Source organism: Amblyraja radiata, chromosome 12 (assembly GCF_010909765.2).
Source record: "Amblyraja radiata isolate CabotCenter1 chromosome 12, sAmbRad1.1.pri, whole genome shotgun sequence".
In the NCBI taxonomy this organism is placed as follows: domain Eukaryota; kingdom Metazoa; phylum Chordata; class Chondrichthyes; order Rajiformes; family Rajidae; genus Amblyraja; species Amblyraja radiata.
Window position 1 is genome coordinate 53,985,539 of NC_045967.1, and position 18,023 is coordinate 54,003,561.

Here is an 18,023-nt window from a genome sequence, read left to right on the forward strand (position 1 = left end):
TCATGACCAGAAGGATGCACATTCCTCAATGTCTAGTCTGACCACGTGTGAGCTCAGTGCCAAAGCATCTTAAGCTTATAATGCGAATTGTAAACACTTAACAACACTTGCTGTTGATTCACTCACCCCATCAAACACCACCTGTCCCATCTGTGACATTTCTCACTGGATTCTTCAGACACCTCAGAAATGGCCAGGTCAATGTCATCAGCCTTGGTGCAATGCCTTGGAGGACGAACTTGTTCAGCACTACTCTCCAACTATAAATACCAGTACTTGCTTTGCATTTTATAAACATTATGTAATTTGTTGGGATATAGAACCTCTGACAGTACAGCACAGGATGTGTTTTGACTCACAGTATCTGGCAAGTCAGGTCATGTTTATTTGTCAAATATGCATACGAGATGTGCAATGAAAAGTGGCAATGCATGCGGAATGTGCAAAAAACTACAAAACAGAATAGAACAGAATCATTAATTATATATTGGTGAGAAAACCCCCCCAGCAATTTAAAAAAGACACAACACAACAGTAGTTTGGTACAGTAAGTTAGTCCGTGGTGAGATAAGAGTTTACAGTCGTAATGGCCTCTGGGAAGAAACTCCTCCTCATCCTCTCTGTTTTCACAGCATGGCAACGGAGACATGCTGACACCGATGCCGCCCTGGGGGAAATGGGATTAAGAACTGTCAGTGTAAATACCTGCATAACCAGAAAACCAATGCAAATTCCACACCTCTAAGGACTCAGGTAACATATCTTAGCTAATGTGCCCTTCCCACGAAAGTGAACCCATGGGAAATGCCAAAATATGATCCTAAACCCTTCTCTCCCCTGGTTTGCTCTGCTTGAGTAGATGAGAAATGCAAAAAACATAATGGCATCTCCAACATGTAATATCAGCATGAAACAAAACACTTCCCATCTCATAAAAAGAAATGTCCTACTTTCCCGGTGCTATCTCCGCACTCCGGAGTGAACATATCCATGCGTCGGTGTGACAAACCAACCATAAAACAATCCATTCAGAATATGCAGGCCATCCTTGATTGTCATCCTGCAAAACTGATTTCCCAAGGCACAGGCTGCATCAACAGAAGGTTATGTCTAAAAAGACAAGTGTACTAAATTGAATTATCATTCCCGACAAACCCCGGGATGAAGTTGCATAGACCAATCAGACCATAGAAACTCTACTGCGGGATCTAGGCTTAATATATATAAAGACCCTACTGTCGAGGCAAAAATTTCCATACATATCGTGTGGTCTAACACCCCTTCTGGGTTGATCTGAACTTGGATTGATCTGACATTGATCTGAACTTGATGATACACCAATAGCAAACGACATAGGTAACTACGACAGGATACTTGACTTGATTGCCATGTGACTAACATCTGCCACCACCATAGCGTATCAACTTAGAGCTGAGCATATAGTGAATGTAGCTATGTCATACGTATGACTGAAGACTTGACAATGCATGGAAAACCTCCTGACTCCAGATACATTAGCAATGCTGAATATTGTTCATGTACCATAATGACTTCCATGGAGGTAAATAACGAGACCTACACAAGCGTCTCTATCTCCAGGTCTCTTACCTTTGCTGGAGTTCCAAACGACATTTCATTCGCAGACTATGCCCATGTTGTCATTCCCATTAGATCGCTGATGCTGCTGGCCAACTCCTCTTGTAGTGGCTTGTCCATCTCCAACTGAGCAGCAACTTTTAGAGGCAAAGCCCACTGCTTCCCTCATACGATCGTCGTGCCTTATGCATTGAGCATGGGATCCCGGCACATAGTCATGCTCGTATTCATGTTTGGAATTAATCCATACTAACCTTAGACACTCTTTTTAGAGTGGGAGTAATCGCAGCTGAAGCAGATATCACCATCCATCTCCTCCATTTGCCTGTACATGCCTCTGTACCAAGCATGTTGTTCGACACCATTTCCCACAATCTTATATGTGTGGCACCATCTGCATCCGCTGTACATCCGCGTTGGAGGACCTATACAACCTGCAACAGGAGCTGCCTCAGGCCTGTGTGCATGTATATCTGCACCATCTCGACCACTCTGGTGAACCAAGTGGGAGGAATGGCAACCCTGCAAACAGGTGTTGCTTCAGGCATATGTGTATACTCCTGTAGCACCTTCTCGACCACTCCGATTGAGTGGGAGGAATTCAGCAACCCTTTACTAGGTGTCGCCGCAGGCATGAATGCATCTCGACCACTGTGGTGCACCACGTGGGAGGAATGGCAACCCTGCAAACAGGTGTTGCTTCAGGCAGAAGTGCATCCTCCTGTAGCACTCTCTCAACCACTCCGACCATGAGTGGGAGGAAATTTTGCAACACTTACTAGGTGCTGCTGCCTGACATGCCTTAAGATGGAGCGTCGTCGGACTGCGACGAGACAAAATCATGTCTGACATTGATACCCCAGACTTGGCACTCATTCTGAGTTGGGATTGTCAGGTCACTGCCTACAGCAGCCGCCAGGACTAGCCCTGCAAATCGATGCTCTGTTGGTATCCTCCTTTACCAAACAGGCTGCACGTGCTAGCAACTCCAGTCGTGCTCTTTCCAGATGCCAACGCCATTTATAGGAAAGGATTGGAGCGCCTCTGGCCCAGTTCGTCAGACATAGTGGGAAATGCTGGAACAAAACTGAACATTTATATGTCATAGGCAAAGACATTTATGAAGACGCCCACCCCAGTAAATTTGGGATTTATTTACTTTTAATATGCATAATCCGGCGTCTTGGGGAAGAAACGTGCACTGTCCCTTTAATTAGCAGAATTACTATGACGCCACCTGGTGTAACTCCCACAAGTGACTGATAAATAGAGCTCAACAAGGCTTCCCATTTCCTATTATTGGAGTAGATGGTAATCACCTGTCTTGGTATGATAGTCACAACGTGACATAATGGCAACTATAATGTCTGCCCTTTTTGAACGCTTCCCAAATTTGCGTGTCATCCTTGCACAGGCCTACTCCAGCCTTCTGTGTATCGCTCCAATTTTTTAAAACATGTGCTGCGAAAGCGAGCACTGCATGCCACTAGAATCGAATACAACCCATGTTACAGGAAAACCAGCCTCACGTACCTGCCTAGTTACCAGTGGTATTGAAGCAAGCCCAAAGGCCCCTGAAGTAGGTTGCATTCACATCCTTAATTTGGAGGGCAGCACTGCCGGGATGCGTGAATTGTAAATTCTCCTTGAAGGCCAACTTGGACCTAGACCTGAAAACCTCCACAGAATTAGCAGAGAATGCTACTGCCATAGACACATAAGGGTGATAAACCACAAGTCTCACTTCCTGGGTTGGGGTCAGCCACACACTGACCCCAACCCACGGGGACCAAAACTGTACACAATACTCCAGATGCATCATTGAAAACATACAGTTGGGTTGCATCTCAGCTTGTGATTTACAAATATAATCTGACGACTGGTTTATGACTCAGATCTCCTGAGTGGTTTTGGGGGGAGTGCCCGGCTGTGGTCTTGAATGGGTGTCAGGTTGTGGTTCTGAATGAGAGTCAGGTTGTGGTTCTGAATGAGTATCGAGTTCCAGATCATTTGCCTTTGTCTTCACTTTCTTTGAAGAATGTGATCTAGCATCTGAACTTGGAATAATACCAAAGTCTGACAGATGAGCTTCTTCATCTGTGCTCTTGAACCAGATCATCCCTTGCAGGGATCATATCGTTTGTTCAAGATTCAAGATTCAAGATACATTTAATTGTCACATGTGCCAGATGACACAGTGAAATGAAATTCCCATACAGCCATACAATAAAAATAAAGAACACAACACACTATAGAATTTAACATAAAACATCCCCACACAGCAGAATCAACATTTCCCACTGCGTGGGAATGCACCGAAGTCAGTCTCTTCCTCCACTGTTCCTCGTGGTAAGGGCCTCCCCAAGCCCTCCGCAGTTGCCGCTACGGGCGGCCCGATGTCCAGGACCGCTTGCCGGGGTGATACAAGTCCGACGTCGGGGCTGCGGGACGTCCTCAGCGACGTGGACACCGGAGTCGGCCCCCTCCTACCGGAGTCGGCGGCTTCCAAAGTCCGCAGGCCGCGCCGGGTGGAGACTGCTGCTGTAGACCCTCTGCAAGGCGCCCCAGGACTCCACGATGACGGTCAGCGCCGCCCGCGTTGGAAGCTCTCCGCACCAGAGCTCCACGATGTTGGAGCAACGGCCCAGCGCTCCGGAGCTCCAAACGGCGACCCGGGTAGGCATCGCCCGCTCCGCGGTGACTCCAGCGCTGCGCCGCCGCTGTAGCAGCCCTGGTCCGGTTCCCGGTCCCCGGCAGGAAAGGCTGCTCCGATCCAGCTAGTAGGCCGCGAGGTGGGGGGCGAGGACGCAACTCGAAGAAATAGTTGCGTCCCCGCCAGGAAGAGGCTGGGAAACGGTTTCCCCCTTACCCTGCCCCCCTCCCCCACATAGAAAAGTAAAAGTTCCCCCCCAAAACAGACTTTGGACTAACTGAAAATTTAAAAAAAGATAGAAATGACAGACAGGCTGTAGGCAGAGGCTGCTGCCAGTGCAGCGCCCCTAGAGGGGCGTTGTTAGAAGTGTGAAGTGTTAGAAGTGTGCACACCAAAGATCTTATAGCAGAGCAAGATGGGTTACTCTCACGCAAACGTGTAGTGCGCTCATGGGCGGATTCATGGGTGATTATAGGACTCATTTTAGCAACCAGTCCCCGCCATCTTGTTCCGCCATCTTGCTCCGCCATCTTGTTCCGCCATCTTGCTTCCGGCCAAAGATCGGATCTTTGTTTCCGCAGCGGGGAGAGGGGGTGTGCGGCCCGAGGAGAGGAAGAGGGGGTGTGAGGCCCGGGGAGAGGGAGAGGGCGTGTGGGGCCCGGGGAGAGGGAGAGGGCGTGTGGGGCCTGGGGAGAGGGAGAGGGAGAGGGGGTGTGGGGCCCGGGGAGAGGGGGTGTGAGGCCCGGGGAGAGGGAGAGGGTGTGTGGGGCCTGGGGAGAGGGAGAGGGAGAGGGGGTGTGGGGCCCGGGGAGAGGGAGTGAGCGGCCCGGGGAGAGGGAGTGTGCGGCCCGGGGCGAGGGAGAGGGGATGTGGGGCCCAGGGAGAGGGAGAGGGCGTGTGGGGCCCGGGGAGAGGGAGAGGGCGTGTGGGGCCCGGGGAGAGGGCATGTGGGGCCCGGGGAGAGGGAGAGGGCGTGTGGGGCCCGGGGAGAGGAGAGGGGGTGTGGGGCCCAGGGAGAGGGAGAGGGGGTGTGGGGCCCGGGGAGAGGGAGTGAGCGGCCCGGGGAGAGGGAGAGGGGGTGTGGGGCCCGGGGAGAGGGAGAGGGGGTGTGGGGCCCAGGGAGAGGGAGAGGGCATGTGGGGCCCGGGGAGAGGGAGAGGGCGTGTGGGGCCCGGGGAGAGGGAGAGGGGTGTGAGGCCCGGGGAGAGGGAGAGGGGGTGTGGGGCCCAGGGAGAGGGAGAGGGCATGTGGGGCCCGGGGAGAGGGAGAGGGCGTGTGGGGCCCGGGGAGAGGGAGAGGGGGTGTGGGGCCCGGGGAGAGGGAGAGGGGGTGTGAGGCCCGGGGAGAGGGAGAGGGGGTGTGGGGCCCGGGGAGAGGGAGAGGGAGTGTGCGGCCCGGGGAGAGGGAGTGCGCAGCAGGCGAGGGAGTGCCGGGGGGGGGGGGGGGGGGGGGGTTTACAATGTTTCTTATTTAATGTCCCTTGTCTAGTCTGAAATAAAGTTCATCATTGGATCAGAAGAAATATAATTGTGTGTGTTATATGATTATATACATTTATATCACATTCATGTATGTGTGTTTATAAACATTTTATTCTTTAACACGAATTAACAGAAGTATGAACTAACAGAATTATGAATCTAACCCTATATCACACACAAAAACTTTCCCCGCAATGTCAATTACCCTGCGAGTCGGGTCGGTTCCGGTTACTACAAAATCAACTCAAACACTGCTTGTGAGCCATTTAAAAAGAAATTATTTAAAAAACATTAAAAAAGACAATTACCAGAGTCAAATTTTATTCTTGACAAAAAGTATGAACTGACAGAATTATGAATCTAATCCTATAATCACACACACAAACTGTTGCCCCGCAACATTGATTACACTGTGAGTCGGGTTGGGTCAGGTAGGCTCCGGTTACTAAAATGGGCGGGGAAAAATGCCCAGGATCCCCTCCGTAGCGTACTACACGTCAGCCCATTGTATTTCGCAGGAGTAGCCCATCTTGCTCTGCTCTAAGATCTTTGGTGTGAACTGTGAAGAGGATGTTAGGAGTTTGCAGGGTGACCTAGACCGGTTGAGTGAGTGGGCAGATGCGTGGCAGATGCAGTATAATATAGATAAATGTGAGGTTATCCACTTTGGCGGCAAAAACAAGGGGGCAGATTATTATCTCAATGGGGTTAGGTTAGGTAAGAGGGAGGTGCAATGAGACCTGGGCGTCCTTGTACACCGGTCACTGAAAGTTGGCTTACAGGTACAGCAGGCAGTGAAGAAAGCTAATGGAATATTGACCTTCATAACGAGGATTTCAGTACAGGAGTAAAGAGATTCTTCTGCAGTTGTATAGGGCTCTGGTGAAACATAGAAACATAGAAAGTAGGTGCGAGAGTAGACCACCAGGTCCGTCGAGCCCGCACCGCCATTCGCTCATGGCTGAACACTAAACAGACCCACTTACCCACAAACAGTAGACAAGAGACACAGAACACAAGACACTACCCTCCCCTTTATACCGCTATCACCCCTCTCCACCCCAAGAACCTCGTGATCTCCTGGGGGAGGCAAAAAACCGGATAAAAACCCAGGTCCAATTCGGGAAAAAAATCCAGGAAATTCCTCTCCGACCCCAATCCAGGCGATCGACACTTGTCCAGGAGATCACTCAGGTCTTACTATACTAACCATACCTAGGTCCATATCCCTGCCCTCTCCCCGTAGCCCCTTATCCCCTTGGCAGCTAAAAAACCATCTATTTTAGGCTTAAATATATTTAAAGTTTCTGCTTCCACTGCTCCCTGGGGCAGTGAATTCCATAAATTAACCACCCTCTGGGTGAAGAAGTTCTTCCTCATCTCAGTTTTAAAAGAGCCCCCCCTTATTCTGCAACTATGTCCCCTAGTTCTAGTTTCCCCGATCATTGGGAACATCCTCGGTGCATCCACCCGATCAAGGCCCCTCACGATCTTATATGTTTCAATGAGATCGCCTCTCATTCTTCTAAACTCCAAAGAGTAGAGTTCCAGCCTACTTAACCTTTCCTCATATGTCAATCCCCTCATTGCAGGAATTAATCTTGTAAACCTTCGCTGCACTGCCTCCAGGGCTAGTACATCCTTTCTTAAGTATGGACCCCAGAACTGTACACAGTATTCCAAATGTGGTCTCACTAATACTGTGTACAGCTGCAGCAAGACCTCCGTGTTTTTATACTCAATCCCCCTAGCAATAAAGGCCAAAACTCCATTGGCCTTCCTGATTGCTTGCTGCACCTGCATACTAACTTTTAGTGATTCATGTACTAATACCCCTAGATCCCTTTGCGTTGCATTACAACGCAGCTCCTCCTCATTTAGAAAATAACTTGCCCTATCATTTTTTTTCCCAAAGTGAATGACTTCACATTTATTAGTATTAAATTTCATCTGCCAAGTTGTTGCCCACTCACCTAGCTTATCTATATCCTTTTGCAGACTCTTCCTATCCTCCTCATCCCCTACTTTTCCTCCCATTTTTGTATCGTCCGCAAATTTTGATATATTACACTTGGTTCCCTCCTCCAAATCATTTATATAAATTGTGAACAACTGGGGTCCCAGCACCGACCCTTGCGGAACCCCGCTAGTTACCGGTTGCCATCCCGAGTATGAACCATTTATCCCCACTCTCTGCTTCCTATTTGTTAGCCAATCCTCTACCCATGCTAATATATTACCCCCAATCCCATAATTTTTTATTTTTAGCAATAGTCTCTTATGTGGCACCTTGTCAAAAGCCTTTTGGAAGTCCAAGTATACCACATCCACCGGTTCCCCTTTATCCACCCGGGTTGTTACTTCCTCAAAGAATTCGAGCAGATTCGTTAAACAGGACTTCCCCTTCACAAAACCATGCTGGTTCTGTCCGATGAAGTCATGTTTATCCAAGTGCCCCGTTAGTGTTTCTTTAATAATTGTCTCTAACATTTTACCCACCACCGATGTTAGACTAACCGGTCTATAGTTACCCGCCTTCTGTTTACTTCCTTTTTTAAATATAGGTGTTACATTGGCCATTTTCCAATCCACTGGGACCGTTCCTGCCTCCAGGGAGTTTTGGAAAATTATCACCAATGCATCCACAATCCCCACCGCTATCTCCCTCAAGACCCTTGGATGTAATCCATCAGGCCCAGGGGATTTATCCTCCTTCAGTCTCATTAATTTCCCTAATACCACCTCCTTGGTGATCTTAATAGTATTTAGCTCCTCCATTCCTACCGCCCCCTGTTTATCCAGCGTTGGAATATTTTTTGTGTCTTCTATGGTGAAGACTGATACAAAATACTCGTTTAATGCCTTTGCCATTTCCATGTTCCCCACCAACAACTCTCCAGTCTCACCCTCCAATGGACCAACGTTCACCTTAGCCACCCTTTTTCTTTTTATATAGCTATAAAAACTCTTACTATTAGTTTTTATGTTGTTCGCTAAATTCCTTTCATAGTCTATTTTCCCCGTCTTAATTAATCTCTTAGTTATTTTTTGCTGACCTTTAAATGCTTCCCAATCCTCTACCCTCCCACTATCTCTGGCTACCTTATATGCCCTTGCCTTCAGCCGAATACTATCCTTTATAGTTTTACTGAGCCATGGCTGACTGTTCTTACCCTTACCCCTTTTTTTCTTCATAGGAATAAATTTTTCTTGAAGGTTATACAGTATACCCTTAAACGTACACCACTGCTCATGTACCGTCTTATTCTTGAGTCTGCTATCCCAGTCAACTTTGATCAGCTCAGTCCTCATACCTTCATAATCCCCCTTATTTAGACTAAGCACCCTAGCCTGAGTTTCAACCTGCTCCCCTTCTATTTGAATATGGAATTCGACCATATTGTGGTCACTTGTTCCCAACGAGTCCCTAACTATGACATTTTTAATTAATCCTGCTTCATTACACAGGACCAGATCCAAGATTGCCTCCCCCCTTGTCGGTTCTGTGACATACTGTTCTAGGAACCCGTCTCTAATACATTCTATAAACTCTTCCTCTAGTCTACCCTGCCCAGTTTGGTTTGCCCAATTAATATGAAAATTGAAGTCCCCCATGATTACAGCAGTTCCCTTTTTACATGCGTCAACTATTTGCAGATTTATGTTCTGACTAACAGCGTCACAGCTATTTGGAGGTCTATAAATTACACCCACTAGTGTTTTTTTCCCCTTATTATTCTCTATCTGTACCCAAGCTGTTTCACTATCCTGATCCTTCAACGCAATATCCTTCCTCTCTATTGCCGTTATTCCCTCCCTTATTAAAAGGGCCACCCCTCCTCCCTTTCTTTCCTGTCTATCTTTCCTAATTGTCGAGTACCCCTCTATATTTAACTCCCAGTCCTGATCCCCTTGCAGCCATGTCTCCGTAATGGCCACGATATCATAACTATATATACTTAATTGCACCGTTAATTCATTTATCTTATTACGAATACTCCGTGCATTTAGATAAAGCACTTTCAGATGATTTTTACTACCCTTCCTTTCCATTTTTGCCCCTTTTACATCTAGAGCTTTATCTTCACACATTCTGTCTCCTGTCACATTTTGACTTTCCGCTTCCCCACTGATACCCTGCTCTATTTCCTCTACCCCTGCCGTTATTACCCCCCTTGATACCTCCCCCCCGCTACTTAGTTTAAAGACCTCTCTACTGCCCTAGTTATATGATTTGCCAGGACCCCAGTCCCAGCACCGTTCAGGTGAAGTCCGTCCTTACAGAACAGATCCCCCCTGTCCCAGTACTGGTGCCAGTGGCCCAAGAAACCAAACCCATTATTCCCACACCAGTCTTTGAGCCACGCATTTAGCTTTCTAATTTTACGTACCCTCGCCGATTTGGCCCGTGGCTCAGGTAGCAATCCGGAGATCAGTACCCTCGAGGTTCTGCTTTTTAATTTATTCCCTAACTGCTCAAACTCCTTCAGCAGATCCTCCTTCCTCGTCCTTCCTATGTCATTGGTCCCCACATGGACCACGACCACTGGATCCTCCCCCTCCCACTGCAAATTTCTCTCCAGCATCGCAGAGATATCCTTAACCCTAGCACCGGGTAGGCAACACAGCCTTCGGGACATGTTCTGCTGGCCGCAGAGAACCTTATCTACCCCCCGAATAATACTATCCCCTATCACTACGGCATTTCTTCTAACTCCCCCCTCTTGAATGGCCTCCTGATCCACGGTGCTGCAGCCAGGTTGCTCATCCCTCCCACAGCCCCTGATCCCGTTCTTACATTGAGTAAGAGCCTCGGTCATGCTCGTCAGGGGCAAGGGCTGTGGCTCCTGCCGCATCTCCTCCTGGTTCCCCCTACCTGCCTCGCTTATGGCCACACCTTCCTTTCCTTGCTCACTGCCTACTGAATTAGTTAAACTGGTCGGTGTGACCATCCCCTGGCACAAAACATCCAGGTAATACTCCCCCTCCCTGATGTACCGCAGCGTATGAAGTTGGGTCTCCAGCTCATCAATGCGGAGCTGGAGTTCCTCTAGCCTCAAACACTTACTGCAGCTGTAGGGATCTTCTACATCAATGGTGTCGACAAATTCCCACATCTCGCAGTATTGGCACATCTCCTGACCGCCCATCTTATATAAGTAATTAACTGGTCCTATTTAAGAATCCCCTACTGTATTGATACACCCCTTATTTATATAATCCTACCTCCTATAAATGGGAAAGTACTCACCCCAGCCGTAAATTACCTACTGGTTTGGCTGTCTAGTGGTAATTCCTTCCGCTCTTCCTGTCTGGTCCACTGCTCCCTTGCAGTGCGTGGCAAACCTCTTTGCCTCTGTTAGTCTCTGTTAGTCTCTCGAGTCTCTCGAGCCGCGGTGAGTTCCACCTGCTACAGTAGTGAGTTCCACCTGCAACAGTAGTGAGTTCCACCTGCAACAGTAGTGAGTTCCACCTGCAACAGTAGTGAGTTCCACCTGCTACACCTACACCTCTGAGACCACATCTGGAGTATTGTGTACAGTTTTGGTCTCCTAATTTGAGGAAGGACATCCTTGTGATTGAGGCAGTGCAGCGGAGGTTCACGAGATTGATCCTTGGGATAGCGGGACTGTCGAAGAAAGATTGAAAAGACTAGGCTTGTATTCACTGGAGTTTAGATGGATGAGGGGGATCTTATAGAAACATATAAAATTATAAAAGGACTGGACAAGCTAGATGCAGGAAAAATGTTCCCAATGTTGGGTGAGTCCAGAACCAGGGGCCACAGTCTTAGAATAAAGGGGAGGTCATTTAAGACTGAGGTGCGAAAAAACTTTTTCACCTAGAGAGTTGTGAATTTATGGAATTCCCTGCCACAGAGGGCAGTGGAGGCCAAATCACTGGATGGATTTAAGAGAGAGATAGAGCTCTAGGGGCTAGTGGAGTCAAGGGATATGGGGAGAAGGCAGGCACGGGTTATTGATAGGGGACGATCAGCCATGATCACAATGAATGGCCGTGCTGGTTTCCTCCTCTCCACCAATTCCAATATTGGTGACTAGTGGGGGGGGGGGGGTTCTTTCTGGAACGCTAGTATGGGTGTTATGGGCTGAAGGGACTGGTTTCCAGAGAGCTAGTATGGACATTGCGGGCCAAATGGATTCTTGGGGTGGCAGCGCAGGCAGCTCACTCACGGCTGGTGGGTTGTCACTTGACTCACGGCTATTCCTTGATATTCCATTTCAAGCAGGGTGCAAGGCCAACAAATTCAAATGCAGTTTCCTACCATTTCAAACAGGGTGCAAGGCTACCAAACTCAAGTGCAGTTTCATACCATTTCAAGCTAGCCGTTATAAATCAGAGCATTGAGTATAGAAGTTGGGATGTAATGTTAAAATTGTACAAGGCATTGGTGAGACCAATTCTGGAGTATGGTGTACAATTTTGGTCGCCCAATTATAGGAAGGATGTAAACAAAATAGAGAGAGTACAGAGGAGATTTACTAGAATGTTGCCTGGGTTTCAGCAACTAAGTTACAGAGAAAGGTTGAATAAGTTAGGTCTTTATTCTTTGGAGCGCAGAAGGTTAAGGGGGGACTTGATAGAGGTCTTTAAAATGATGAGAGGGATAGACAGAGTTGACGTGGATAAGCTTTTCCCGTTGAGAGTAGGGAAGATTCAAACAAGAGGACATGACTTCAGAAGTAAGGGACAGAAGTTTAGGGCTAACATGAGGGGGAACTTCTTTACTCAGAGAGTGGTAGCTGTGTGGAATGAGCTTCCAGTGGAAGTGGTGGAGGCAGGTTCGATTGTATCATTTAAAAATAAATTGGATAGATATATGGATGGGAAAAGAATGGAGGGTTATGGTCTGAGTGCAGGTAGATGGGACTAGGGGAAAATAAGTGTTCGGCACGGACTTGTAGGGCCGAGATGGCCTGTTTCCGTGCTGTAATTGGCGTATGGTTGTTGTATGGTTAAACAGGGTTGGTGAGAGTGTTGAGTCTGTGGAATTCTCTGCCTCAGAGGGTGGTGGAGGCAGGTTCTCTGGATGCTTTCAAGAGAAAGCTAAATAGAGCTCTTAAAAATAGCGGAGTCAGGGGATATGGGGAGAAGGCAGGAATGGGGTACTGATTGGGGATGATCAGCCATGATCACATTGAATGCTCGAAGGGCCGAATGGCCTACTCCTGCAACTATTGTCTATTGTCTTTGGAGTGTGGGAGGAAACCGAAGTTTCTCGGAGAAAACCCACGCGGTCATGGGGTGAACGTACAAACTCCGTACAGACAGCACCCGTAGTCGGGATCGAATCCAGGACTTTGGCACTGGAAGCACTGGGAGGCAGCAACTCTAGTCAACACACCACCCCTCAATGCGTGATTGCGGATCCACCTCTGTGACGAGCACACATAGAGTTGCCTAGGTTGGGCACCATCTGGGATCCTGAGATAGTGCGTTAATTTACTTCCCCCTAACCCCGTACAAAACAGCATTTGAACGCAATTCTCCAGCAGTACATTATGCTGTCACCAATTACTGTCACATGCAGTCTATCTGACATATTTTATGTCCTATTAATAATGCATGGCCTGTCTGTATTTCCACACTCACTGCAGGGGTGACTCATTTAACAATGAATCAGGCCAAGCAATCAGAGGAGGGAGAGTTGAGTAAATTGAAAACAGTTGACAGCTATGAGAAATAAATACTTTAACAAGGCGGCATGGTGGCGCAGCAGTAGAACTACTGCCTTACAGAGCGCCAGAGACACGGGTTCGATCCTGACTATGGGTGCTTGTCTGTACTGAGTTTGTACGTCCTCCCCCTCACCTGCGTGGGTTTTCTCCGAGATCTTCTGTTTCCTCCCACACTCCAAAGTCATACAGGTTTGTAGGTTAAATAGCTTTGTATAAATGTAAATTGTCCCGAGTGTATGTAAGATATTGTTACTTGTGCGGGGATCGCTGGTCACCACGGACTCGTTGGGCCGAAGGACCTGTTTCCACTTTGTACCTTTAAACTAAACTAAACAAAGTCTACTCTGCTATTCAATCATGTCTGATCTCTCTCTCCCTCCTCACCCCATTCTCTTGCCTTCACCCAGTAACCCCTGACACCCATACTAATCTTCAATACCAAATTCTACTTGAATTTGACAACATTAGAACTTCGAGTATGTTTTAATTTTTTCTAAATAAGATTAAATTCAAGGTTTTAACTTTATCAGATATGTGCTTCACCGGAGTGGAATTTTGATGAGGATAATTTTATATTATTTTGGTCATAATTTAAAAAAAAATCACAAGAGAGTCAAGAGTGGGTGAAAAGTCAAGAGTGTCTTTTTGTCGTATGTCCCGAAACGGAACATTGAAATTCTTGCTTGCAGCAACACAACAGATATATGTAAACCTAGTTTAGAAACAAGGAACTGCAGGCGCTGGTTTCTACCAAAGATAGACAAAAAGTGCTGGAGTAACTCAGCGGGTCAAGCAGCATCTCTGGAGACAAAGGATGGGTGATGTTTCAGGTCAGGACCCTTCTTCAGAAAAGGCAAGGGAAGGTGTGATCTCAGTGGTATGAATATTGACTTCTCTAACTTCAAGTAACCCTTGCTTCCCCTCGCTCTCCATCCCTCCCCCACCCTAGTTCTCTGACTAATTTCACTGTCCTCCTGATTAAATGTTACTGATTGTATGCCCCGTTCTCACCATCCCCTCAGCTAACAATGAACAATTCTACATACAATACAATACAATCAGTTTTATTCGTCTCATTACACATAAAGTGCAAGTTTTTCCCTGACCTACACCCCCTTTGATATATCGTTTTCACACCTTACCCTTCCACATCTCTATGTCTCCCTCTCCCGACTCTCAGTCCGAAGAAGGGTCTCAACCCGAAACATCACCCATTCCTTCTCTCCAGAATTGCTGCCTGTCCCGCTGAGTTACTCCAGCATTTTGTGTCCATCTTCAACGTTCAGGTTTGTAGGTTAATTGGCTTGGTATATATGTAAAAGTTGTGTAGGATAGTGTTAGTGTGCGGGGATCGCTGGTCAGACCGGACTCGGCAGGCCGACGGGCCCATTTCCGCACTGTATCTCTAATCTAAACTAAACTAAACTCAATGTTCACACCACTGTGTTGTATGCTACCCAAGCAAAATGGCACTGGGTTGTGTGCTACCTAAGCGATACCATAATAAACAACAAAAAGTTCAGCATGCTGTTATCCAAGGTTTCCAATGTCAGATCCTCGCCTTGATCCCTAATTTTTATTCTCCAATTCAGCTCCATAGTTGCAGCCATCAGTAACTTGACGTAATCTTGTGACAAACTGAGCAATGCTTTCCCCCTCTCTCGGGGTCCATTGCCGGTATGCATGTCGTTGAAATGTAGTGGCTCTTAATCCCCGAGTAGGAAGATGGAGGCACAGGCAAGCACCGAGAAAACAATAACGTCTGCCTAAACCTCTCATCTCCTGGTTGCTAAACACTTTAACTCCCCCTCCCCCTCCCATTCCCACACTGAACTTTCTGTTCTGGGCCTCCTCCATTGCCAGAGTGAGGCCCAGCGCAGATTGGCCGTACAGCTCCTCATATTTCGCTTGGGCAGCTTATACCTCAGCGGTATGAACTTCTCTAACTTCAAGTAACCCTTGCTTTCCCTCTCTCTCCATCCCTCCCCCTTCCCAGTTCTCTGACTAGTCTTACAGAGGTGGTTTACCAGAATGAAACATAGAAAATAGGTGCAGGAGTAGGCCATTCAGCCCTTTGAGCCAGCACCACCATTCAATGTGATTATGGCTGATCATGCAAAATCAGTACCCCGTTCCTGCTTTCTCCCCATATCACTTGATTCCGTTAACCCTGAGAGCTAAATCTAACTTGAATGCATCCAATAAATTGGCCTCCACAGATTCACAACTCTCTGGGTGAAAAAGATTGATGGAGTTGCAGGAAGACCTGATAGAAGTATGTAAAATGACAAGAGGGTCAGATAGGGTAGACAGTCAGAACCTTTTCCCCAGGGTGGAAAAATAGTAAGATTAAACGAGAACTTACCAGTTTGAAGTTTGATCTGTATTTTATGAGGAGTTACAACGATAGGCTTCCGCGATGCCCGTGCAGCGGCAGAAGACTCCTTGGATGTGCCCCGTGGAGCCGAAAGACCGATGGGCTGCTGAGAGAACCAAGAGGGACCCGGTCTTGGGGGCCGCTGAGAATGAAGAAGGACCCGGCTGGGTGGCTGATGGCAACAGAGAGGGTAGATGCTGGAGAAACACAGCGGGTGAGGCACCATCTATGGAGCAAAGGAATAGGAGGCGTTTCGGGTCGAGACCCTTCTTCAGACTGATGTGGGGGGGGGGGGGACTTCACTGCCTTGGTGAAGTCTGCTGTATGATTTTTTAACGGTTTGTATGCAACAACAAAGAAGTTCACTGTACCTAGGGTACATGCGATGATAAAGTGTTCATTAAATCATAATTGGAAATATTAAGAATGGAGCATGACAGAGACATTAGTTGTTTAAATGATCTTTATTTGCAATACTTTAGGCCAAAGCTTCAAACTCCAATTTTTTTGTGGCTTTTCTTTTAAACACTAAAGACATATTCATGCACAATCCACGGTTTAAATGAATCACCTCTAATGCTTCGGCCCATCTGAAACATTGGGAGACCAGACGGAAAAAATAAATCCCAACAAACCAGCAACATTGCTGCAATGCTGAGGTCTGGGACTGTGTGCGTAACAAAGTTGTTTCCAGCTTTATCCCCAAATTAAATAAAAAGTCATCAAAGAAAAAAAGAAAAAATTCCAGAGTACCTCTTTTAAAAAAAAATCATTTTCACAGTAGAGGAATTTTTCATGTCAAATATACAGGTAACACTTCTTCCAAAAGAGGACAAATAGGCAAAGAAATAGGAACAAAATAAACAATGTCATGAGACAGTGAACACCAATACCCAAATCTCTTCCAGTTTGGGTTTTTCCTATGTTTGAATGTATGACATTCAGCATCTCTTCAAGTTGTTCTTATGATACTTTCATGAGCCATGACAATATTTTTTTACATTCTTAAATAAAGACATCAGTGATAATCTGCTTTGTGTTACGTCGCAGATGGAAAGTGACGGACATTATTACTAGCGTGTGCGACAGAGTTGGGAATGATTTAAAAAAAAAAAACTTGGAATGGATCTTAAGGAAGTCCGTTAAAAGAATGATAGACTCAAAATGCTGGAGTAACTCACGGGGACAGGCAGCGTCTCTGGAGAGAAGGGATGGGTGACGTTTCGGGTCGAGAGACCCTTCTTCTTGACCCGAAACGTCACCCATTCCTTCTCTCCAGAGACGCCGCCTGTCCCCGCTGAGTTACTCCAGCATTTTGTGTCCATCTTCGGTCGAAGCCAGCATCTGCAGCTCCTTCCGACACAAGTGCGTGAAAACATTGCTTGATTAAGTTTTGCTCTTAAATCTATTGTCCATTGTCTAAATCAGAGTACTACTGGAATATGTACAACTGTCTTCTGCTTATATACTTAGAAATCATGATTTTTAAGAAAATAACTAAAATGAAAATATTTGCTTCTGCGGTGTTGATGAGACTGGCTGAAGAATTCATTCCAAGATGATAAACGGACTATTTCACGAATGGGTTCATTATGATTTTTTTTCTTTTTTTAAGAAAAAAAGATTGAACAAATAAAACATAAATTCCTTTTATTCACCCTGCCTGACAGCACAGTTGCACATGGAGCTCAGTTTAAAAGGCACCAGATGAACTTTGCTACCTATGTTATAGCTTATGTCAACTTCCTACTAGGTTCACAGGTCCGCCTGGCCACTTCTTTGCCATGTTACAAAAAGAACGGTCTTTGAAGCAGGTTGTTCCAGGATGAAATCATTCTGCTGCAAATGGACACAAAATGCCGGAGTAACTCAGCGGGACGGGCGGCATCTCTCGAGAGAAGGAACGGGCGACGTTTCGGGTCAGATCGAGTCTGAAGAAGGGTCTCGAGCCGGAACCCAAAACGTCAGGCATTCCTTCTCTCCAGAGATGCTGCCTGTCCCGCTGAGTTACTCCAACAATCTGTGCCCATCTTCGGTGTAAACCAGCATCTGCAGTTCCTTCCAACTCATTTTACTGAAAAGGTGCCTGATCTTTATCCTGAGCCATGGCCCAAAGATTTTGCTTATGATAGCACCCGTACTAAACTTAGCACAGAACACGGACTGAATCTGGGATCTGGGACCTCCTGATCTACAAAGGTCCGTATGACATTGCT

At 46.9% G+C, this 18,023-nt stretch overlaps 1 protein-coding gene across 1 annotated transcript in view; it reads right to left on the reverse strand.

Annotated features, from left to right (window-relative positions):
* LOC116979306 (sodium- and chloride-dependent neutral and basic amino acid transporter B(0+)-like) overlaps positions 1-242 on the reverse strand; it is a 35,721-nt gene extending 35,479 nt beyond the window's left edge. The window contains exon 1 of the mRNA XM_033030914.1: positions 127-242. Within this exon, the coding sequence (XP_032886805.1) occupies positions 127-159 (33 nt within the window). The 5' untranslated portion in view covers positions 160-242. The remainder of the gene's footprint in view (positions 1-126) is intronic.
* Positions 243-18,023: the final 17,781 nt, after the last annotated feature.